The sequence below is a fragment of the Arvicola amphibius genome, chromosome 7, assembly GCF_903992535.2.
Source record: "Arvicola amphibius chromosome 7, mArvAmp1.2, whole genome shotgun sequence".
Taxonomy (NCBI): domain Eukaryota; kingdom Metazoa; phylum Chordata; class Mammalia; order Rodentia; family Cricetidae; genus Arvicola; species Arvicola amphibius.
Genome location: NC_052053.1, coordinates 102,163,805 through 102,189,773, shown reverse-complemented (window position 1 = coordinate 102,189,773; position 25,969 = coordinate 102,163,805). Strand labels below are relative to the sequence as shown.

Below are 25,969 nucleotides of genomic sequence, written 5' to 3'. Positions count from 1 at the left end.
TGAAAACATCCCTGCTTTAATTCCAAATAATAAGGCCAGTCTACAAGTGCAAGTTGGTATGTTGATTTCAGGCCTCACTTTAGAAGAGATTTCTAAAGTCTCAATGACCAATGCTACTGTGGTCTGATCTCCAGTCACTTGTTATTACCTCAGTATACCTCATTGTTATTTTGTAACAATATTGTTATTTTGTAAAGTAGACTAGCCTTTTTTGTAGACTTTTAAATTTTTAATTCCATCTTCTCAAATTTATCTAGATTGGAATATTACTAAGATAACGCCACTAAAAGTAGCCATTTAGTGTTTCCAAGAGGTAATTGAAACTTGTAACTCAAGAATACCTGGGAACTCCTGACCACATGCTAGACTAGCCCTGGTCAAATAACAATGGAAACAATGCCTTCTCTTAGGAGGGTTAAATTACAGTTCAAGGAATAATTAGCATCATTGGAACGTCCAAGTAGTAGCCGGAGTGTCTAAAATAAATGTGATATATTTGCAACTAGAAAGCTAAGGGCTAAAGATAATTTATTAAAACAGGCACACGTTTGTATCTGAATGATTACTTTATCCCTGTTTTGAGGTAAAAAGTAAGATATAATGTTTACAGTACTGAGATATATGACATTGAGAAACAATCTCACTTTAAATTTCTTATAGAGTTTTATATGTGTAATGGAAAGACATTAAAACCAATACCTTAGGAAATATTGCTATATAAAACTTAATAGGATTTTTGATATATCACACATTCAATATGCAACAGAGGCTTAAGAAAAAGAGAATTACTGTTAATTTTTGTTGTTTTGTTTTTAGAGACAGGATTTCTCTGTGTAACAGCCCTGACCTAACTGTCCTGGAACCAGCTCTATAGCCCAGGCTGGCCTTGAACTCACAGAGATCTGCCGACCTGCCTGCCTCTGTCTCCTGAGCACTGCTATTAAAGGCGTGTGCCACCAAAAATTTTTATTTAGGTATTTTGCCTGCATGTATATCTACACCATGTTGTGTCCGGTACCCACTGAGGCTAGAAGCGAGCACTGGATCTGGAGCTGCAGTAGAGACAGATGTGAGCTGCCACCTTGGTCCTGGGCATTGAACCTGGATCCTCTGCCAGAGCAACAAGTGATTTTAACCTGAGCCATCATTCCAGCCTCGATCTTTTTTTCAAAATGACAGTTGTGTTATGTGTGTGTGTGTTTGCATTCCTGCCATGGTGCACATGTGGAGGGCAGACGACAACTTGAGACGGTGCTCCTCCCACCGCAGGAATCCTAGGGATGGAACTCAGGCTCCTCAGTCAGCACCCTTACCCACTGAGCCATCACTCTAGCCCCCCCACTTTTTTTTTTAAACCAGGGCTTTGTGCATGCTAGGCAAGCACTCTACCAACTAAGCTACACCCTCAGCCCCATAGCTTTCAACCTTACATCTTAAGCAGGAGTACAATCTGAGTATCTGGATGAAATAAAAAGATCTTTTATGAAGCTGCGTGGACAGGCACATAAGACATTCCCACTTAAAAATGTAGGTTGTAGAAGTTGTATTGCAAAGCATATTCCTCTTGCATTTGGAAACTGGAACTTAAAAACAAACCAACCCCGAGTGCCTGAGTTCCATCCTCAGGCCCTGCATCACGGGAAATAACAAACTCCCACAAGTTGTCCTTGGTACTCCACCTGTTTATTGTAACACACACACATACATGTACACTTAAACGAATTGAGTAAAGATTTCTTTCATTTTTTTTCTCATGGTTTATTTTTTTATATTTAAAAATTTCCATCTCCTCCCCTCCTCCTCCCCCGTCCCTCCCCTTTGAGTAAAGATTTAAACTCATAACCTTATGTCAAGACCTGCTAAGGAAATATGTATGATAGGATTAAGAAAGGAGAGTAAGCGGGACAGCTGGGCACTGGTGGCACATGCCTTTAATCCCAGCACTTGTAAGGCAGAGGCAGCTGGATCTCTGTGAGTTCGAGGCCAGCCTAGTCTACAGAGTTCCAGGACAGCTAGGGCTACACAGAGAAATCCTATCTCAAAAAAAAAAAATGCAAAACAAAAGTAGAAGTGGCAGGGAGATGGCTCAGTAGTTAAGAGCACATACTGCCCTTCCTGAGGAGCTGAGTTCAATTCCCAGCACCCACATCAGGTGGATTACAAGGGCTTGTAACCTCAGCTCCAGGGTATCTGAGACCTTTGTCCTCGAGGGGCCCTTGTATTCATGTGCATATAACACACACATACGACTGAAATAATAAAAAGGAATCTTTAAAACGAAGTATGGGAATGCTCAATTGCTCCTGTATGCTTAATGCATAAATAGGCATGAAGAAATGCTCTCCATTAGAAATCATATACAAAATTTAATTCCTGAGTGAAAATTACAGTTCACTGAAAGAATCCAGTTTTGTTCTCTTTTTTTTATTTGTTTTGTTTTTGAGACAGGGTTTCTCTGTGTGGCCTTGACCATTCTGGAACTCATTGTATAGACCGGGCTGGCCTCAAACTCACAAGAGAGATCTGCCTGCCTCTGCCTCCTTTACTCCCAGTGAAGTAAAGGCCTGCGCCACCACTGCCCAGCCAGTTTTATTCTTGGTATGACTCTTGGAATGTAAATATTTCTAGAACATACACATTTCTGGTTTAGTGGGACAGTACTCAGTTTTAAAATGTCTTTTTCTTCAGAACTAATCAAGACACCATGAACACTCTGCTTTACTGCTGTCACCGCAGAGAAGCTTGGCTGTAAACTGGGGGTTGGGCAAATAAAAATGTTTATTCAATATTTGGCATCACAAACATTTTGTTCTTAGGTCTAGCTTGATATGTAGCCCAGACAGACTTTGAACTCCCAGTCTTAACTGCCCCAGTACCTCCAATGGCAGAATCACAGACACGCTCCGCAACGATCATCTCAAGTACTGTTTTTTTTTTTTTCTGAGCAGAATTACAACATCGCAAATATATCTTTATGACCTTTTCACTAAATAAGCACATAAATTTTTTTGAGTCAGTGTCTCTACATAGCCCTGACTGTTCTGGAACTCATGATGTAGACCAGGTTGACCTGGAATTCACAGAGATCTGTTTGCTTCTGCCTCCTTAGGGCTGGGACTAAAGGCGTGTGCCACCATGCCCAGCACAAGTATGTGTTTATATACAGTTAGTGCCAGGTCTAAAATTCCGAGATCAGAAACTTTGCTTTCAGTTACATGTTCTTAATTGCTTTTTTGAATTAAAAATATGTTTTATGAGTGTTGTGTATACATGTTTGTATGTACATCATATGTGTAATTGCTGCTCTTGGAAGCCAGAAGAGGAAATTTGATCCCTGAAACTAGAGACAGGGTTATAACTTAAGCCATCATGTGGGTGCTGGGAACCAAACCCAGGTCCTCTGTAAGAATGGCCTTAACTTCTTACCCATCTCATCAAACCCTGCTCCTTAGTTTCAATAAGATTTTAAGGAGTTTCTGTCTTTTTTTCTCTTCTGAGATAGGGTTTCTCATAATTTTGGAGCCTGTCCTGAAACTCACTCTGTTGACCTGCAGACCAGACTGGCCTCGAACACACAGAGATCTGCCTGCCTCTGTTTCCTGAGTGCTGGGATTAAAGGCGTGCGCCACCCCCACCCAGCTAGGAGTTTCTCTTGATTAGGCACAAACAACTCTTTCTCTCGTAGGATACTTAGGAGTATTAAATACTTAGAAGGTAACTCTATATTTCTATTTTATAACAGTATGAACTTTAAAAAGTTTGCTCCTTTCATATTGTGTGTGTTTGTGTTGGTCCGTGCTTCCCTATATATATGGATAGTGAGGGTGACTTTCTGGGGTCAGCTCTCGCTTCCTCCATGTGGGTTCCAGGCTGGCCTCCACCTCACCTCCAGAGTACCGGGATTACAGGCATGCACTACCATGCCAGGCTATGCATGGTAATTTTAAATAACGTTTTAATTTCTCAGAAACTTCCTTTTACCTTAGTTTAGTTACAAAGGGTGAGGTCTACAAAACCCTTGGTGTTCTCTCAGCACTTAAAGCATTTAGTGGGCTATCTGAAGAGGGTTATTATTCTTACCTTCTCCCCTGCTTGTGAAATAGCTAGATTCCTTGGTCTTGTTTTTTTTCTGGAACTTTATCTCATCTTCTCCTGGTTCCCTCCCCTCCAAGTTGTAGATAGTAGCTGTTAAATAATTCTCGGCATCTGGGATATTACATTCTCTTTCCCTTTCAGTAACTAAGCCCGCTTGGCCCTTCGCCTCAGACTAGCGCTGGGGGTGTATGGGTGGATCTCCATGCTGTGAAACCAGCTTGAGCAACAGGTAGAACTGACTCCGGTGAACAGGGCGGGGATTTATTGATTGCAGCCTTAGACCGCCATACCCAGTGACTGGGAGCCTGGGAGATCAGGGCAGGCAGGCAGCGACATGCAGGCTGCTGTAACCGTAAAGTTTATGAGCATGTATTCTCGGCTGTTTACTGCGCAGCTCCTACCCGTTCAGCTGTGGGAAAACAGAAGCAGACCCATTAGATATTCCTAGTCGCCCGCCTCTTCATCCAGCATTGCTCATATCAGAGGGGAAAATAACCCAAGTCTGCCTATCGATCAGCTGTGAAGAGAAGGAACAAGGTTTGTGGCCTGAAGTGAACACAAGCTCTCTTGAATATCCACCAACACTGAACAAGTTCCTGCTTTTGTTTCAAGCAACAATGATTTTGAATACTCATTAAGGCTAATGCTTTGCACACTGTACTGGCTAGGTTTTGGTTTTTGTTTGGGTTTTTTTCAAGACAGGGTCTCTCTATGTAACAGAGACTGCTCAGGTTGTCCAGGAACTTGCCTTGTAGAACAAGTTGCCCTCGAACTCACTGAGATCCACCCGCCTCTGCCGTCTGAGTGCTGGGTGTGTGCCACCACCGCCTGGCTTGTCCTGGTTAGTTTTATGTGACTTTGGCACAAGCTAGAATCATCAGAGAAGAGACTCAGTTGAGAAAATGCCTCCGTAAGATTGGGCTGTAGGCAAGCCTGCAGGGCATTTTCTTAATTAGGGTTTGATGGAGGAGGACCCAATCCATTGTGAGTGGGCCCATCCCTGGGCTGGTGGCCCTGGGTTCTATAAGAAAGCAGACTGAGCAAGCCATGAAGCACAAGCCAGTAAGTAGCACCCCTCCATGGTCTCAGCATCAGTTTCTGCCTCCAGGTCCCAGCCCTGCTGGAATTCCTGTCTTGACTTTCCTCTAATGAATCGTGATGTGGAAGTGTAAGATGAATAAACCCTTTTCTCCCCAATTTGCTTTGTTCATGGCCTTTCATCACAGCAGGCATAACCCTAACTTACACACACACACACACACACACACACACACACACACACACGCATGCACATGCGACGTTACTCAAAAATTTCTGTAACTTTTGACTTGGATATTTTCAGAAGTACGTTAAAACCAGGTTTCACTAGTTAACAAAGACAGTTTTATTTCCGTAACCTTAGTCTCTTCCACTAAACAAACTCTCCAAATCAACCCAGGTCGAACAGTGTTTCAATTTCATTGCGCTAGCCATGGCAGTTTGGAACAGGTCTTTACTATAGGGCCGTACCCAGTTAATCCAAGTAGAGCATGGGGTGATAATTTCATGTGGGCACCGCAGTGTCAAGTCCTGGATGGACCCGAGCTAGGAGGATAGGAGGGAGGGGAATGGGGAGAGCTCTCCAGGTCCTCCGTCCGGCGGAAGCCCCGCCCCTCGGGTGCCAGCCGGGTCGCGGCGTGGCCGTATCCCAGGCGACCGCAGGCGACCGCGGTGTGATGCTCAGGGTGAGACCATGCTCTCCGTGCCAGAGTTTTACTCCAGGAGGAAGCAGTTCGACGGGCAATCCTCCACCCCACTGGACGTAAGTGCAGCCTGGTCGCACTTTCTTGGGGCCGGTGACAGGAAGGCAGTGCTGACCGGACCCGCTACACCGTCTGCCGGTGTAGCAGGCACCGTGGGAGCCCAGCGGGATTCAGTGGGGAGGCCCGGGCGGCGCTTGTCCTGGTCCTGTGTTCCGCTTTCTGCTCGTCCACAGGCGGATCGTCGCCTTCGTCTTGCGCCCACGGTTCTCAAGAACAGTGGGGCATATTTGCCTCCAGATACAGAAACAGAGAGGTGTGTTGTCGGAAATGAATTCTGTCTGGCTCCGCACGCAGATGTGTAGAGAATGATGAAAGCCCACTCCTCTCTATTATGTTGTGAGATAGGTAGTCCCACTGCAAGAGAAGCAGGCCTGCTCTGGACTCAGGGAGGGGAAAGACTGGTTGTTTGTCCCCAACTACTGTGTGAAAGTCTGTCCCTGTAGGTCAGGGACAACTTTACAGCCTACTGCCCCTCCCCCCCCCCCGTTTTCTCCCCGTCACCCCTGCCCCACGACACGGTTTCTCGGTTTCTCCGTGTAGCCCTGGATGTCCTGGAATTCACGCTGTAGACCAGGCTGGCCTCGAACTCAGAGATCCTCCTGCCTATGCATCCCAAGTGCAGGGATTAAAGGTGTGCACCACCACCGCAGCCTGGCTGACTTTTTTTTCAATGGGAATTTAACTTAAAGGTCTAAATTAAAGGTTGCTGTATGCCGTCCTCTGAATAGCTGTGACTAGCCTTGAGCTAAATTGCTTTCCTCCTTTCCCCTATCTTCTCCTTCCCTGTTCCCCTACTTTCACTATTTTTATCCTTGCTCTCTATCCTTCCTTCATCCTTGCTCCCTTTCCTTATTGAAACGAAAAGGATGAAATCAAGTCAGAACACAAAGCAATGAAGGGATGGCTCAGCACTGGCTGCTCTTCCAAAAGAACCAGGTTTAATCCCCAGCACCGACAAATCCACTCATGACCTTTGGCAACTCCAACTCCAGGAGACCCGATGCCCTCTCATGACCTCTTCCAGTATCACATGCAGGTGGTATACACATAAACACATAAGCAAAACATCCATACACACAAAAGAAAACAAACAAAGGCTGGATTGGCTTAGTTGGTTGAGAGCTTGCCTGGTGTATACCCACCACTGATTTGGATACAAATCTCCCAGCATCACATAAAACAGGTATTATAGTACACGCCTGTAATCCCAATGGAGAAGTAGAGACAGGGATCAGAAACTCAAGGTTCACCTGTTTGTGGAGGTTCAGGCCATTAATCTTAGCAGAGACAGGTAGATCTCTGTAAGTTCGAAGACAGCCTGGTCTACAGATCGAATTTTTGGACAGCCAGAGCTGTTACACCAAAAAATCCTGTCTGGGAAAAAAAAGAAAAGAAAAGAAAAGAAAAGAAAAAAGAAACTCAAGTTCATCTTCAATTACATAATGACATTAATTCTGTAGAATTAACAAACAAGGGACTAGCAGAAAATAGTGAAGGTTTATGGTGAATTTCAGTTATATCTGATGCAATCATTTCATTTTACAGCAATGTGGATTACGATTAGGAATGTGGTACTGGAAAGATGAGACCAAAACTCTGGAATTTAGAAGGTAAAGTTTAACAGAAAAAATTTTAAGGTATTTCTATGTCAATTACATGTGCTGGGGCGGGGGGCGATAAGTCATACAGAGAAATCTAAAAACTAAAATCCCACTATTTGAAAAATGATTTTACTGAATAGCCTTTAATGACTTTGTCTTCTTTTTCTTTTCTTTCTTTCTTTTTTTTTTCTTTTGGTATGTGTAGCCCTGGCTGTCTTGGAACTCACAGAAATCTGCCTGCCTCAACCTCTGGGATTAAAGGTATGCGCCACCACGGCCCAGCCAACAAAATAAGTATTTAACATATGTTTATGGAGCATGTCCAGTTACCCAGCTGTTTACTGAGGACCAAAGAAAGCAGTGCCGGGGAGGGGTGGTAGACGGGGGGCAGAAGTGGGGAGAGTAGGAGTCAGGACTAACTATGCAGATACATGCAGAGCTGGGTGGAAGACATCAATCCAGCAGTGTGGATAGAATTGAAGGGCTGTAATACCCAAATGTGAAGGGAGAAGGAGGAGTTAGCGGCTGAGTGGCTAGCGTTGCCATTCCCCCACATACAGAGGAAAACAGTGCGCGTTTATGGTTGCTATGACAGGCTCTCATGAAAACATGTTTTGTTGGTGGACAGATGAGGCTGGAGGTCAGGAAAAGAGTTGTCTAAAACATGGAGTTTGTACTTAAAATTATAGAACTCTAAAGGCATTAGAGGTATTGTCAGATAATTCAAATACCACGTTAGAGTGGAAGTCAACAGTTTCTGTTTTATTTTTGTCGTACAGTACCGAGCTTGAGCCCCGGGCTTTGCACATGTCAGCAAGCATCTCCCACTAGGCTACATCCCAGCAAGCATTTACTTTCTATAGAATACACTTATTTCAGCATCTCCGACTAGCTTGCTGTTTCCAAGGCGGTCCTTTCACTCCTGCTTGTTTGTCTCTACTGAGATGTCACAACGATCCTGGCCAGTAGCTCCTGCAGCACCACCCACAGTGAGCGTGGGCTAGGTGCTGAGAACGCTTGGAGGTTAGACAGGCTAGTGCAGGAGGGCCAAATAGTTACAGCACAAGAGGATGTAGGCGGAATCTAAGGTGCCAGCCCCGATACTGAAGACCAGTGTGACCATGGTTTCCATGAACTGAATTTCTATAAATGAGGCTAATTGGCCGTACTTTTCAAACTATGTTTTAGTGTTAATCACATAATATTTCAGTTAAAATGACTAGTAAGTTTGAAAGTCAAAGTTTAATATTTAAGGTTACTAATAAGTTTAAAGTAAAGTTTATTTTTTCATATTCATGAAATACGTTAATAAACTAAAGGCTTTAGGCTTTGCCTTTCTTTCTTTCTTTCTTCCTTTCTTTCTTTCTTTCTTTCTTTCTTTTTTTTTAGACAGGGTTTCTCTGTGTGTGGCCTTGGCTGTCCTGGAACTCTTCGTGTAGACAGGTTGGCCTCAAACTCAGAGATCTGCCTGCCTCTGCCTCCTGAGTGCTGGGGTTAAAGGTGTGTACTACGACCGCCTGGCTTAAGTTTTACTTTTAATTATGTGTATGTGTGTGAGGTGCCCACGGAGGCCAGATGAGTCCAAGTTTTTATCAGCTTGCTACCAAATTGTTTGGAATCTATGGTTGGATGGAACTGACACTGGTTTTGGAGAATACTGATTGCTATGACTTCAAGTGGAGCTTGCGGAGCTTGAGACGTGGTTCAGTGGGTAGAGTGCTCGCCTCACATACGCAAATCCCGGGGTTCAGTCTCCAGCATACAACTGGGTAGTGTGGTAGATGTCAGTAATCCCAGCTCTGGGGAGGGAGAGGTGGAAAGGAGTTTCGGTGTAATGATCAAATCTGGTAACCCTGTCTCAAAATGCAAACAATGAGAAAACAAGATGGAAGGGAGAACTGACTCCCAAAAGTTGTCCTCCGACCTCACACATGTGACATGTCATGTGTGTGCCCCCCCCAAATAGAAGTAAAAAATATTGAAAGATAAAGGTAGATTATGTGACATAATAAAGGCCAAGAAAGTCCATTCGCAAAAATGTAAATTTAAAATAATTTTTAAAAGAGTTGGGTTATTGTTTTAGAAAACAAAAGTTATGATGCTAAGGATCCAAAGTAGAGGCTCCCCTTATAGGAGAGACTAACCAGTGACAGGTGAAGGGAGGTGCAGGAGCTTCCCGAGATGCTGAGAAGGGCCAACATGCTGTAGTGGCTGTTTGTTGGGTATATATATGTTAAAACGTCATCAAACTGTATCCTTAGCACAGATATGTGCAGTGTAAGTGATGCCAGTCTAAAGAGTGATCCCTACTCCCAGTCCTCAGACTGAAGAATCTGCACCCTGGAGGATAGCTGGGGACTGGGACAGTTGAGAGCTACCATGAAGACAAACATGGTAACCCTATATGCCGTTCTACTGTACCCCTTTGGCCTTTTAAGCCAACCCCAGTGTCACTTAATTTGATCTATAAATATTTCAGTATGTGCTTCAAAACTATAAGCATTTTCATAGAAAGCCTACTAAGTTACTGTTTACATGCCTAAATAAAACCTTAATATCAAATATTTAGTTGGCATTTAGCAGACTCATAGTGTCTGATACATTTATTATGCTCCAATCAGAATTCAAATAAGGCTCACACATTACAATTGATCAACTCATCTTTCTGTTGGTGTGCACATTAAAAGTTGTCAGTAAACTTCCCTACATGGTTCTCAAAAGGAAGCATGACCTTTAAGCCTATTATTAAAGACAACCCTTTAAAAAGTTATTTTTGCCTATATGTGTGTGTGTGTGCCCTGCATATGTGCCTGTTGTCCACGGAGGCCAGAAGGGGGCTCTGGATCCCCGGTAACTACTTACAGATGGTTGTGAGCCACCACGTGGGTGCTGGAAAGTGAACCTGGGTCCTCTGGAAGAGCAGCCAGTGCTCTTAGGCACTGAGCCATCTCTCCAGCCTTTAGGAGCTAACGTTTTATTACAACATGACTATTGCCAGGAAGTTGGCAAACCTAGAAGAAAGTACCAAGATAACTTTATCACTGCCATAGTGAAGTTTTTCTCAAAAAATTCCTTGTGGGATTTGAAAACGAGGTAATGGGAGTTTATAAAATTGGTCTCTGGACAGTGGTGGCGCGCTGGGGAGGCAGAGGCAGGAGGATCTCTGTAAGTTCAAGGCAGCCTGGTCTACAGAGCTAGTTCCAGAACAGTCAAGCTATGTAAAGAAACCCTGTTTCAAAACCCCAAACCAAAACAAAATAAAACAAAAATCCAGGGCTGGAGAGATGGCTCAGTGGTTAAGAGCATTGCCTGCTCTTCCAAAGGTCCTGAGTTCAATTCCCAGTAACCACATGGTGGCTCACAACCGTCTGTAATGAGGTCTGGTTCCCTCTTCTGGCCTGCAGGCAGAATATTGTATACATAATAAATAAGAAAATCTTTTTAAAAATCTTTTAAAAAACAAAAATGGTCTCCATTTTTAGAGAATGACTGACTTGGGAGAAAGTGCTTCTGCTGCTACGTGCCTAAGTTTAATAGTAAGATACATAACTTTGGGCGGAGGTGAAGCTTCTGATTGGGTGAGAAAAGTAAGTTGTAACCTACAGTAAACTACCAAACTGTTGTCTTTGACATTGTGTTCCCATGAGTCTACGTGTTGGCTCTAATCAGATACCATCTTCTTTCTGTCATGACCTTGGGGTCATGGGGAATTCCTAACATCCACACTATGTATTTGTTTACCATGGTCTATTGTTTGTTAGATTTACTACTCTCTTAGAAGTCCCGTATTATGTGGTTGGGGGAACTTGTCACTAGGAAAGAGGTTTTATTGAGTTCTAAGACTACCTTACCTCGGGAGACTGAAGCCCAGCCAATGAGGACACTAGAGGACGGGACCACACCTCACTGAGACTGCTTAGCTGTGCATGTCCTGGGCCTTCTATTAAAATTGTGGTTTCCCTTCAGGACTCTGTTCTGGACCTCTTTGTCCCTCTTCTCAATGTGATCTCTCTCTCTCTCTCTCTCTCTCTCTCTCTCTCTCTCTCTCTCTGTCTCTGTCTCTCTCTCTCTCTCTCTCTCTCACACACACACACACAGACACCCCACATACAGCCAAATGCTGAAACCTTCCAGAGCAGTGACCCCGAGGTGGCTGCTTGGGAGACAGAGCTGCCCAGTGCCTAGAGGACAGGACATCTGCTCTGGCTTTACCAGTTGCTATGTAATCTCTTAGCTTCACCTCTTCTCAGGTGGGAAAATGATGGCAATAATGCTTTTCTCATAAAGTTGTAGTGAGAACGAGATGGTGCTTAGAAGTACCTGGCCTGCCACAAGTCCCCAATAAACTCAGAAAGCCTTCCACACTTATGAGCTTCCTCTTTGTTACAATACGGCAAGATGTTCAGACAGCAATGCTTTTTTTTTTTTTTTTTTTTTTTTTTTTTTGATTTTTCGAGACAGGGTTTCCCTGTAGTTTCTGGAGCCTGTCCTGGAACTAGCTCTTGTAGACCAGGCTGGCCTCGAACTCAGAGATCTGCCTGCCTCTGCCTCCCGAGTGCTGGGATTAAAGGCGTGCGCCACCACCGCCCGGCTCAGACAGCAATGCTTTGTGCTTGGTGACTTTCTAAAGCTGAATGTGAGTCGGAGGAGCTGATCTTCCTCTTGGTCGTGGGTCTGTGTAGACATACATCCTGAGTTGAGCACTGCTAATATATGCCAATCTTCAGACTGTGTGGGCTGTGGCCCCACAGGATCCTGGGAGAAGGTCGAGTCCCTAATGAAGCCCTTCTCGTTGCAGCTTCACACCTGCGGTGGAGCTCAAGGAGAGAGGCAAGAAAGGGAAGGCGGTTCACTTCGCTGAGATGGACGGTCCCGCTTCAGAAAGGTGGCTCCACCTCGCCCACACCGTCTCTCCATGGACTGGCTTGTCTTTACAAACACGAAGAGATACCAGTCCTGTTTTCCTAGGTTGCCGTGCCAATACCCATCAAGCAGTATCTCAACTACAGCAGGAGTTCCAAACAGCCACTAAATGTTTATTCCTCCGAAAATGTGGCTACTAGTACATTTCAAGCTTGTTACAATTTTTATTAATCTGAAAATACTAGTGACATCAGATTTCATTCATATCCATCCATCCATCCATCCATCCATCATCCATCCATCCATAGTGCTGGGGATAAAAGCCTCACACATTCTAGCAAACATCCTATCACTGAACCACATCCTCAGTCCATTAAGTCATTTAAATGATCTGTTTGAAAGCTGAGCAATGGTGGCATATGCCTTCAATCCTACCACTCAGGAGGCAGAGGTAGGGAGACATTGAAAGACAGCCTGGTCTACCAAGTGAGTTCCAGAACAGCCAGAGCTACACAGTGAAACCTATCTTGAAGGAAAAACAAACAAATGAACAACAACAAAAATGATCTATTTGAATTTACACTTTCTGTCAGTATGCATGCTTCTACTCCTATAGTAAAACAATGTTCAAAAGTGCATTGTGAAATAATACTGCATTAAATGGAATCCACGCATGACACTCCAGCTCTCATTACTTTACAAGCAAACTCCTCGTGCATCCCGGGATACACTAGATACAGCTAAATCTTTTCAAATACTCTCTGAAGGATAGAGCAGTGACTTAGAGGTTGAGAGCACTGGCCGCTCCTCCTCTAAGATTTGACACAGATTTGACTCTCAGAACCAACAGGTTCACAAGTAACCGTAATTCTGCTTGGGAGATCCATCATCCTCTTCTGGCCTCCTTGCGCACCGCACAAATGTGGCGCACAGACAGACATCCCAGCAGGCAAAACACCCCATACAAATAAAACAAAAACACATCTTAAAAAAACAACAGCAGCAGGGGCTGGAGAGATGGCTCAGAGGTTAAGAGCATTGACTGCTCTTCCAGAGGTCCTGAGTTCAATTCCCAGCAACCACATGGTGGCTCATAACCATCTGTACTGAGATCTGGCGCCCTCCTCTGGCCTGCGGGCATACATCGAGGCAGAATGTTGTATACATAATAAATAAATAAATCTTAAAAAAAAAAAAAAACAGCAGCAGCAAAATCACCAGCTGAGACTGGTTCTATTTCCAAACAGGTTGACAGATAAAAGGTTTGCCTCAAGGGACGACAAGTCAGCGAAAGCCCTGGAGAAACGATATCAGCTGGGCAACGTCACGCTGGATGACGTCAAGTGTGAGCCGCTTTCTTCCTCCCGCTTGACGTCATGCTTCAGCCTCCAGCCTCCGCGGGCGCCGCTCTCGGTCTCTGTTTAAACTAACTGCCTTCTTCTCTCTGCAGTTGTTGCATTGCTTTCCCTCCAAGACACTGAAATGCAGCGGATCTGCTCTTTTACAACGTTTATGAGGTAAGGCTGGGACAACATACATCTTTCCCCTTCGTCTCCCAAGGGGAAATAAGTGAAACAGGCCTAATAAGTGGAAACAGGTCTGATTCTTACCAGAAGAGCACATGGCGCCTCTGTGCAAGCCATCCTCTCAGAGACTAGACTAGAGAGTGTGGGAGAGATACCTGAGGTCAGGGCCCCACGTCACAGGGCCCCTAAGTCCCAGAGCAAGGGGTAAGAGCAAATTGATATGGACGGCAGGGGTTCCCAAGCGGCCCCCTCTGGAGCAAGACGTTTGCAAAAGAAGGGGAGAACTTTTGCTTCGTGTATTTCTGTGCTTTTGCCTGTGTTTTGAGATAGGATTATGCTGTGGAGAAGCGTTCTCTGTCAGTTTGTTTAGCAGCCCAGGCTGGCTTGGAGCTTGAAAGCCTCCTGCTTGCAGGGGGCGGGGCCAGGTGTGAACCTCGCCCTCAGCTTGTATATTTTACAAAGAATGCAAATATATTACTTACAGAGCAAATTGTGAAATGAAAAAGTTATTAATAATACATTAATAATTTAGCATCAGAATTCCCAGAAATAAGTGTTTTTCAGGTGCTTTGTACATCTTCATCACAATGGGGAGAATTTTAAATAGTAAGTTAATTGTGTGATAGGTTTGGACCCATGTATTTCTATTTATTCTTACACTGTGTCCCCATTGTTTTTTCACAAGAAACCTAATGTTTGCAATCGGGAGTGTTGATTTCTTTTCCTCTTTTATCTTATTTCCCTGTAGAAATAAGAACCTTGACAGCTTCCTTATGGCGCTTCTATACTATCTGTCTTATTACTTGGAGAAACTCTCAATGGAAAAGAAACCCCAAAGCTACATGGTGTGAGTAAGACTTTAGAATATGCTGGAGAGTTCTTACTGTTGGCAGTGTTGCCTAGGGTGCAGGGCGATGGCATCTCTTAAATCTTCCTGGTCTAGGAAAACATTTTTTTTCCATGGGAGGATTTGCGCTGTTTTAAAGCTCACTGAGAATTCACATAGGAATTCTCATAATGAAACATTTCCAACAAGCACAGATCGGCCCAGCTCTATGATGAGATGTACTGAAAGCCATATTTGTAATTTAAATTTTTTGCCTTTAACACCTCCACCACCACCACCACCCCCATCCCCCACCCCACCCATTACCCCCCACCCCCTGCACTCAGGAGACAGAGGCGGGAGGATCTCTGTGAGTTTAGGGCCAACCTGGTCTACAAAAGCAAGTTCCAGGTCAGAGCTATTACACAGAGAAGCTCTGTCTCAAAACAAACAAATAAGCAAACAAAACAAAAACCAACCAACCAACCAAACAAACAAACAAAAACCCGTAAAAGATGGGCTGGAGAGGTGACTCAGCAGTTAGGAGCACTGGCTTCTTTCCCAGAGAACTCAGGTTCAGTTCCCAGCATCAGTATAACATACTTGTCTGTGACTCCAGTTCCAGGAGATCTGACATGCTCCCACAGACATACATGCAGGCAAAACATCAATGCATGTCAAATAAAAATAAAGAAATAAATAAGATATATTTTAAAAATTAAAGATACAGGTGATAGGTGATGTGAATTTAAATTGTTATTTTATCTAACGTAGTGACTTAAAAATATTATAATAATATCCGGGCAATGGTGGTGCATGCCTTTAATCCCAGCACTCAGGAGGCAGAAGCAGGCAGATCTCTGTGAGTTTGAGGTCAACCTGGTCTACAGAGCTAGTGCCAGGACCACTAAAGCTATTACACAGAGAAAAACAAAAACAAAACAAAACAAACAAAAAATTGCAATGATAGTACGTACTCAATACTAGGATGTTAGTACTTTAAAATAATTCTTTCTTTTAAAAATTTGTATTCTTGGGGGGGCTGGAGAGATGGTTCAGTGGTTAAGAGCACTGACTGCTCTTCCAGAGGACCTGGGTTCAGTTCCCAGCACCCACATGGCAGCTCACAATTGTCTGAAGATCCAGTTGCAGGGGATCTGACACCTTCACAACAATGCACATAAAATAAAGTTAAATAAACCATAAAAATATTTTAAAAATTTATATTCTTTGTGTGTGCTTCTGTGTTATATGCATGTGTGTGTGTGTTATACATGCATGTGTATGTTATATGCATGTGTGTGCATGCAGGCGCCTATGGTCTATTCCAGTATCTCCCTCCATCACTCTCCACCTTGTGTTTTGAGACAGGGCCTCTCAACTATTTGGAGCTTGTTGTTTTTCAGCCAGAGTGTCTGGGAATTTGCCTGTCTCATTTCTCCTCAGAGTGGAGGTCACAGGTGCCTGCCACCATGCCAAGTCTTCACTTGGGTGCTAGGGATCTAAACTTGGGTCCTTAGGTCTGAACAGCAACCATGCTATCTACTGAACCATCTGCCCAGTCCCTTAAGATGTTATTATTGGGATTGCTTTTGCTTTTTCTGTATTCTTCAGAATCTGGTGTCTCTTATGTTTGTAGTACCTCAATTCAGATGAAACCACTTGAAGTTAGTCATAGCTCGTAACGTCAGCCCTGGCCGTGCAGAGCTCTCTCCTCTAGCCCCAACTCTCTCTTCCCATGTTTTTTGTTTGTGTTTTCAGAGGCAGGAATTCTCTGTGTAACCATCCTAGATGTCCTGGAACTCACTTTGTAGACCAGGCTGGCCTCAAACTCACAGAGATCGGCCTGCCTCTGCCTCCTGAACACTGGGCTAAAGGCGTGCGCCACCACCATCCAGCTCTCCTCATGGCTTTTATGCTTACAAAATTCTTGCTGAAAGGTTTGTAAGCATCTAATAACAAAAGGCAAGGTGTTTTAAAAGGTAGATTTGGCTGAAAATAGAACATTCTCCATCAAAGGAAAATCGACGCAGTTTCTTAACCTGTCTGTAGAAAACTTGACTACGCTGTTAGGCAGTGGTGGCCTAGAGGTAAATACCCGAGCCAAAATCTGGGAACCTGGAGTTCAGAACACAACAAAGCCTCTCAGCCTTGGTGACCTTTCACAATCTGTGGAACTTTCCAAGTGCCCGGGCCGTATCCGCCGCCCCCACCCGGACGTGTGGAACCAGCTCGATGATTTAGCTGCGAGGAATTCTGTGTAGAGCCATTAATTTGTTGCTACAGAATGTTTTTAAATATAAAACTCTCGTATTTGATCAAGCAGTTGGAGAAACATTTTGTGAACTGATCGATGTCCCTCAGTAGCAGTTTTGTAAGGAACCAGATAAATCCTTCAGACACTGCTGTGCCTGTAATGCCACCAATGCAACTGAGTGTTATTTCAGGGTGGCCTTGCACAGCAGGGCAGCCAGAGCGTGAAGCGTTTCTATGGCAGCATCAAAGGCCAAAGCCAACCGCGGCTTACAAGGCTCAAGGAGGCCTCCCATTCCCAAACTGAACTCAGGAGGCTTTTGTGGCTCTTTGGCCTGTTATGTCCTTCTGATTTCTTCTAGTTCTGAGGCGTATTACTAATCCAGCAGGGACATTTGTTTTATATATTAGTTTGTAAGTAACAGAGAAGAAAGGTCTCCTGGTAAGTTTTTCTGTGTACTGAAACTAATTAAAACACAGTGGTATAGGAAAACACACCCACCCAAATCTTAAATTGTGGGTTCTAAAAATCATGGTCATCTTTCACTTCTTATGCGTCCAGTAGTCAGTTTGGTTTACTTCTTTATAACAGAGTTGGGGTGTGTGCACAGAGGAAAATATTGGATCCCAGCTGCACAAAGTTCATGGTGTCAGTCCCTTGACTCCCATCTGGCTGTATGAGTGGTATTCCTTTCATCCCTTTTGTTTATTTATTTTGAAAAATCCCCTGTTTCTTTGATTGATCAATAATAATTGTAGACTGGGCATGGTGGTGCATGCCTTTGACCCCAGCACTTAGGAGACATTGGCCGGTGGATCTCTATGAGTTTGAGGCCAGTTTCATCTACATAGTGTGTTCCAGGCCAACCAGGGCTACATAGTTAGATACCCTGTCTCAATAAATAATAATGACAACAACAATAATACATAATTTTGCATTGAATTTTTTGAAGGTTTTTTTTGGGGGGGGGGGCAAATGCTACAATACTCCGCTCAGAATTGAATATCTTCATTCACAGAATTTCTCTGTCTGATTTTGGATAATGTTTTTTTAAAAGAATTTCCAGGGCTGGAGAGATGGCTCAGAGGTTAAGAGCACTGGCTGCTCTTCCGGAGGTCCTGAGTTCAATTCCCAGCAACCACATGGTGGCTTACAACCAGATGTACTAAGGTCTGGTGCCCTCCTCTGGCATGCGGGCATACATCAAGGCAGAATGTTGTATAATAAATAAATAAATCTAAAAAAAAAAAAAAAGAATTTCCAAGAGAGATCTTATGGGACCGAAACTTATAATCACTACCATGTCTCTTTAAATTCTTTTCAAATTTTTTTTATTAAATTCAACCAATTTTATGATAGCAGCAATATATGTAATATATCACTCTCAATTAAATGGTCAGTTGCAGTTTCAATTTTTGGTGATGTTAGGAATCAAATCCAAGGTCCTGCATGTGAGCCACGTCCCTATCCCTTCATGTGCATTTTTAAAGACTGTTGGCCATGCCAGTAATGGTGGTGCAGTGACGCATGCCTTCAGTCCCAGTACTCAGGAGGCAGAGACAGCCAGATCTCTGTGAATTTGAGCCCAGCTGGATCAAATTCAACAGAGTTCCAGAACAGGCTCCAAAGCGACAGAGAAACCCTGTCTCAGGGAAAAAAAAAAGACTGTCAACTTAGATGAACCACTAACTCTGTGTGTAAACTGCTTAAGGGTTGGGGATGAAACTTAGTAGAGCACTTGCCTAACATACACAAAGCTGTGGGTTCGATCCCCAGTACTACATAAACCTAGTGTGGTGCTTGGGAGGTAGAGGCAGAAAGATCAGAAGTTCATATTCTCGGTTACACAGTGAGCTCAAGTCCAGCCTGGATTACATGATATTCAGTCAGTTCCCCCACCCGCCACAAACCCCTGAGGCAATGTCGCAGGAGTGAAAACACCTAAATGTTGAGGGGAAGGACTCAGACACCGAGTATTGGTGTGAGTGGACCAGAGCTGCCTAGAAGTTTGTACTGAGGTTATTTTTCCTTAGGCTTTGGTTACATAGCTTACCCTCCTCTTTCCACTTCAACAGGGCTTTAAAACCATGTATTGGTTTTAACTGTGTGTAGCTGTGTGTGTCCGCATGTCAGTGTGCACATGTGAGAGCAGGCACCCTGGGAGAGCAGAGGAGTCGGGTCCTCTGGAGTTACAGGTCAGAGGCCATATGGCTGCAGGGAACTGAACTTAGGTCCTTCGGTAGAGCAGTGTGCAGTGTGCTCTTAACTGCTGATTCGTCCCTCCAGCCATGGGTTCTTTTTTATTTTTGTTAATTTTTTAAAAATTACATTTATTTATTTATTTAGTGTGTGTGTGCGTGTGTGTGCATGCGTGCGTGCGTGCATGCGTGCGTGCGTGTGTGTGTGTGTGTGTGTAAAGGTTAGAGGACAATTTGCTGGAGTCTGTTCTCCAACCACGTAGATCCCAGGAATTGAACTAACGTCATCAGGTTTCATGACAAGCACCTGTTTCTGCTGAGCCATTTTGAAAGTCCAACACGCAGGTTACTTATGTACATCCCTAAGTGAGTTCCCAGCCTCATATTCAATGGGAGTGATTGTGTTAATTTTCCTGGACTCTCTCCGGAATCTGGAGATGGGGTCACATCGGGACTCTGTATCTGGAGCAAGTACTCAGGATAGTTCTCCTTCATAATTGAGTGAAACCTGAGAACCACTGTCGAGATGTTGGAGAGCAATCCTTGTCGACTGTTTGGCTGGGTTTTTATAGCAAAAGGAAAGGATTAGCTAGTGGCACCTCTGGCAAATGAAGGTGAGGGCCATCTGAAGGAGGCCTATGTAGCCTGCAGGCTGCATGTAGAGGATGTGTTTGGACTGTACAACATCTGGGACTGTACAACATCTGGGATCTTAATTCTCTATCAGTCCTGGCTGTCCTGGAACTTGCTCTGTAGACCAGGCTGGCCTCGAACTCACTTCTTGCTTTTTAAAGGTTCTTAACCTTGCCCCTCTCTACTCACAGCATGACTTCATATAAGTTTTTGTTTTGTTTTGTTCTTTGTTTTTTGTTTTTCTAGATAGGGTTTTCTGTGTAGCCTAGATCTCCCTCTCTGTAGACCAGGCCGATCTTGAACTCTCAGTGATTCGCCTGCTTCTGCCTCCTGAGTGCTGGGATTAAAGGCGTGCATCACCTCCGCCCAGATTCACTTCAGATCCATCACTATTGAGAACGCATTTCTCTCACCTTCCAGTGACCCTTGGCAGTATTGCCAACAGCACTTTTTCCTGCCATGTTGTACTGCAAACACTTAAAATCAGACTTCAGACCTGCTGTAACTGAAGAACAAGTGGCTTTTGCAAAGTTCATTTGCAATTCAATCAGAACTGGGCTGTGTTATAGGGATGTGACGTTCTCACACTCTATGCCAAAATCCACTGAGTCACCGGTGGCCAGTGAATGGTTTCCTACCAAACAGAGCTGAGCTCAGAACAGGGAGCAGCTTGCATTCGGACACAGAATGCCTGAACTTAACAGCAACACCAGGGCCTCGGGGAAAACTGCTTACGGTGGCAGAATCTCCACAAGTGTTTTAGCAACAGCAGGGACGAGAGCAGGCAGCCGCACAGCAATCGGGGCCGATAACTTGTTACTGGGGTGTTCTATAGAGATTAGGATTTGCTGGGAATATAGTTGGAGATTATAAAGAGCGTCAAGTTTAAGGGATCTATACAAGTGACACTGACCCTAAGCTTGAGATGCTAACTCCAGTGACTAAGAGCCCTAAGAGACTTTGAGGGGCTGGAGAGATGGCTTGGCAGTTAAGAGCACTGGCTGCTTTTCCAGAGGTCCAGAGTTCAGGTCGAGCCCCCACATGGTGGCTCCCAACCATATGTAACTCCTGTTCTAGAGCCCTCTTCTGCTTGTGTGGGCACCAGGCACCTACACAGTACACTTAACATACACGCGGGCAAAACATGCAAATAAAATAAAAGCAAATCTACCTTTTTCAAAAGAGAGAGAGATTTTAAGGAGTTTCTCAATGCCAAAACTCAAGGAAGTCAAATTGGTGAGCGAAGTTTGTTGACTCACTATTTCTTTCAAAATAGCCTATAATTCTGATTTCTTGCTCATTAACACAGACTTACACCAGAATTAATCTACCTTGTCTCTTTCTCTGCCCCCAGAGGCCTGGTAGAGAAAAAAGAGATAGAGCTGGTTATGAGCAAGTTAGAAGATGCCCAGAAGTACCTGGCACAGAAGTACTGCATCCTCGTGCTGGGCGTGGGCATGGCGGATAAGCATCACATGAACTGTGGAAAGTACGCATGCGCTTCCGCTGCCCTAGGTCGGCATGTCCTTATTACCTGGTACCCTTGAGAAAGTGTTCCCTCTAATGTGGCTCCGGTGAGAATCTGCCCCAAGTACCAATGATAACTCTGTTGAGAGAGCCAAGTAAGTACGGAAGGTATTCCGGCAGCTCGGCCGGCATTTTATAGACTGCTCCACCGTGGGACAACATCACTTGTCCTCTCTGTGGAATCCTCCTCATCCTGACGACCTGGGCGGCTTGGCTGTCTCAGGAGGAGACCAAGTGATGACCAGTGTTGCAGGAGAGTGAGTGTCTGCGTCTCTTAGCAGCTGTGAGGACCACCATCCATCGAGACAGCACTGTCTGTGAGAAACTGGTAGGGGGTTTTGTTTTGTTTTGACCTCAGGATGACAATGCCTACATACTGTACCTAAAACTTAAACGAGGCTCGCAGCACAGGAAAGTTTGGACTTACAGGATGGGGAGCTTTGGTTGTGGACTCTGAAGTGCCTGAGTAGTTAGTTTCACAGTGGCCCAAGAGCCACAGCTTGAGTACAGGAAAAGAACGGAGTATAAGACATCCCTTGTCTTCCGAGGAATCTCTGTCAATCCAGGTGCCCTGAATGCGTACATTTCCTGTATGCTTTCTTTGATTTTTTTTTTTTTTGGTACACAGTCTCAGTAGCAGCTGGAGGTGTGCTGTTGTGTGTGGGAACCCATTCAATCCACTATTCTTTACACATATGCTCTATTCATATATGTGTGTGTGTGTGTGTGTGTGTGTACACACACTTTGTATGTAGTCTCAATAGCAGTTATAGGGGTTCTGTTGTGTGTGCTAGTCCACTTGATTCACTCTTCTTTCTGTGAATATGTAATATGTGAATGATTTGAGCTTCTTTGTTTTATTTTTTGCTTTGAACATCTTTATCCGAATTGCATTTGGGCTAGTTCCTTATGACTTATAACCCAGAACATGTTTAACTAGAAAGTGCAAACTGCTAAATGTTCATGTTATCTGCTACTGAATAACGGCAGGCACGGGGTGTCGGTGAAGCACGCCTATAGATGAAGCACCAGAGGCGGAGGCAGGTGGGTCACTTGCGGACCTACCTGGACAGCACAGCGATGCTCATCTCGAAAGATAAGCAAACACACAAACAAAAAAGCAGAAGATTGCAGAGCTCTCTCCAGACCTCCCACACATAGGACCAGGAACCTTAGTTCATGAAGGTTTAGAAATCTTCTTTGGCCAGCTGGTGGTGGCGCACGCCTTTAATCCCAGCACTCGGGAGGCAGAGGCAGGCGGATCTCCGAGTTTGAGGTCAGCCTGATCTACAGAGCAAGTTGCAGGACAGCCAGGGCTACACAGAGAAACCCTGTCTTGAAAAAATAATCTATTACCAACCACTCTAAGTTTACTTGGCTATCTTGGGGTTTATGACAAATTCTTTTGAAAGTTTAAAGTTAAGATATATAAAGCTTCAAGGTGTCTTATCTGGTTATATACTTACTTAGTTTTAGTCTTGACCAAGGAAGAGATGGGAATTTGTAGAGATTTTATGTGTCCCATAGCAAGCATTGGTCTTGTGTTCTGCTTCATTCTTTTCTGCAATTGATATACGTTAGGAAAACAGTTTGCATTTTTATCCATATGAATTTGTCCAGCTTATTTCTGATACATTTGACAATAATATAAGTTTATCCTGAGTTAAACTATTCATCTTTCTTTCTTAGTTTTAAAAAAAATCTTAAAAATGCTGCATTTTGATCCATTTGAAATGTGTCAAATATATCAGGTGAACTATGAATTTAAGATAATTTTTCTTTACTAATATTCCATTTCCAATACTACTTATTAGTGATTTTTTTCTCATGTACAGCATTTTTTGTTTATAAGATGTTGAATTTTTCTAGTATTCTAATCCAACCTAGGGAGTTTATATTGAATTTTATTGATCGGTGTTTCTGTTTTAAACAGAACTCTACAATTTGCTTTTTGTATTTTTAATAGTTAACATTTTTATTGAAAACATTTTTTATACAATATATTTTGATCATGTTACCACTCCCCCAATTCCTTCCTGATCCTTCCTACCTCCCTACCCATCCAACTTTGTTTTCTGTCTGTCTCTCTCTGTGTCTCTCTCTTTCTCTTTAAGACAGGGTTTTTCTGTCCTGGCTGTCCTGGAACTCACGCTGTAGACCAGGCTGTCCTTGAACTTACAGAGATTCACCTGCCTCTGCTCCCAAGTGTTGGGATTAAAGGCGTGCACCACTACTGCCCAGCTCTTCTCTCTCTCTCTTTAAATACAAACTACAACAAAGCACACACACACACACACACACACACACACACACAAATCTGATGTATTTAACACACACTCAGTGCTCATCCAGCAAAAGAGGTGATGCCAAATACAAGTGCAAAGAAAACAGTACGAGGAGTATGTGGGGTAGGGGTGACCATCAGTGGAAAGCTGAGAGGTCCCTGGCCAGCGCCATGGAAATACAGAGAGAGAACCGAACTTGAATCTCAACATCAGCTTCCTCAATGTAATGTAGAAATCACAGTGCTGACTCCCTCGCGGGTACAGTAGAAGGATGAAATATAACCAATGTGAAGGTCTTAGTATGTTCTGGGCCTGTGGTGAGGAAGAGCGTCGTGGCCGGAGGGCATGATAGGAGAAAACTGCTTATGTCCTAGCATCTAGGAAGTGGAGAGAAAGGAAGAACCCAGAGACAGGGCCGCCTGGCAGGGCACATTCCCAGTGACCTACTTCCTCCGCCTGGGCCCCACCACCTCCTAATAACCAAACCTATGGCCTCAGGACTTTCCAGGTCCAAATTCTAATAGAACCACCAGTTATAATCCCATGTTTTGTGTGTGATAAACTTATCACCTACAGCTGTAATTTGTTATTTTTCAGGGATAAAGTCTCAGACACGCAAAAAGACTGGAAATTCTTTGAGGTAAGCCCCTTGCTTTGGGGACTTTTCGTTTTCTATGAAAACAATAACACACAATAATGACTAGTAGCCATTTGGCAGGCATGCCTTTTAAACAGATATCCTTTTAAAAAAGGATGATAACATATTGTTTGTTATGCCCTAGAATTTTGGCCTGCCTTTTCACCCATAAGTGTGAGTACACAGGTAAATCCACACAGCTTCCAGGGATGTCAAGCCGTTGGGTCATCCGGGTTTGTGGCTACCTAATGATACTATGGGGAATTTTTCATAGCATTTCTGGGTTTTGTGATTCTTCTGTTTTCTCTTTCAGTCCTTTTATACTTTCTGTACATGCATAGCTTGGATTGTCTTCCGACGTCAGTACCTGACAGAGATTGAGGAAGAAGTAGGGAGGCTTTTTCGTACCAATATGTTCAACATTCCCCGAAGGAAACGCGAGGATGAAGAATCAGGAGGAGAGAAGAAGCGCATGACATTGGTACAGTTTCGGTATGACCTCTCGCTTATTTTCTGTTTCATTTTTAAGAGAAGTCTCTCTGTGTAGCTCAGACTGGCCCCAAACTTGTAATCCTAAGTAGCTGGGCCACAAACTTGCCCATGGCATCTGACTCAGCTACGATGATCGGACCTTTCCTCCGCTCAAGGACGTTTGTAAGAAGCAGGACAACGTAACTAACGTGACTGCCTCCCTCCCTCCCACAGGAAAATGATGGCAAAACGTCCAGCAATTAAAAAGGCGGTCGACATGCGCTCCCCAGTCTTGTCTACACTGCTGCCATCTCTCAGAGAAAAAGCTCAAAATATCGTTGAAAAAAAGTATGTGGCAGGCATCAAACTGCCACCCCGAATGCAGAAGGACACAGCAAGTCTGGAGTCTGTGGTCATGCCCGTGTGAGTGGCCCAAGGAAGATCTCAGCAGAGTCGTGGGCGGTGCCTCCTGGTGGGGCTGGGAGGGCCAGGGGCTCAGGTACTGAGAAAGCTTCTGTTCCCCTGCCAACCCCTGACTCCCTAACCAGAGCTGCTCCACTGAGGCCCATCTGGACTGAGAAAAAAATTTTAATCCTAGAAGTTGTGCTAGACTCTCAATAGTTGTAGCCTGAAGAGTGACGGCCAGACTTGCTAGGGCTGAGGGTCTATTCTAAGTATTCATCTTGGGGAGATGTGGGTACAGCCAGGTCAGAATCTTGCTAAGATTCAGTTTTAGGCTAGTATGTAAGACCACAATGGTGGCATGGAAACAGGTCTGTTTTTTTTTTTTTAAATAAATGTATGTCTTAGCTTTAATGTGTGTGTGGTTATCACAGAACTGGGAGAACTGGGAATCACAGTCACAAACAAGTGGGAATCACAGTCTATTAACTATAGCAATAATTCTCTTTACAGAGTTGGCATCTTGGGAGAGCCTCGACATCTGTTCAACCCTCATACTCTCCTCCCCCTTGAATCAGAAGAAAATGGGAAACAGAGTGGAAGAAATTCCACCATAATAGAGAGGAATAGCATAATGACTGAGGACACGCTGGACTTGGTCATGACAACCCTATCATCACAAAACACCTTCCCTAAATAATCCAGTGCGTTCCAGTTCTTTATTCAGGTCCCTATATTTGAAGTAAACTACTTTGACTTAACACGTTATGTAGGATTGGTATTTGTTGTCCTAAAATAGCTGATTAACATGCTCAGGACTCCTTGGCTTCAGTTGTTCTTTTAAAAGTT

At 44.0% G+C, this 25,969-nt stretch overlaps 1 protein-coding gene across 1 annotated transcript; it reads left to right on the top strand.

Moving 5' to 3' along the window:
• The first annotated feature begins 5,821 nt into the window (after nucleotides 1-5,821).
• On the top strand, nucleotides 5,822-25,820 carry Ppp1r36 (protein phosphatase 1 regulatory subunit 36). Its single transcript, XM_038338193.1, has 11 exons — nucleotides 5,822-5,896; nucleotides 7,443-7,507; nucleotides 12,297-12,383; nucleotides 13,609-13,706; nucleotides 13,812-13,878; nucleotides 14,636-14,734; nucleotides 21,153-21,287; nucleotides 24,208-24,250; nucleotides 24,561-24,739; nucleotides 24,953-25,141; nucleotides 25,634-25,820. The coding sequence occupies exons 1-11, from the start codon at nucleotides 5,828-5,830 to the stop codon at nucleotides 25,818-25,820; spliced, it is 1,218 nt and encodes a 405-aa protein (XP_038194121.1). The 5' UTR covers nucleotides 5,822-5,827.
• Nucleotides 25,821-25,969: the final 149 nt, after the last annotated feature.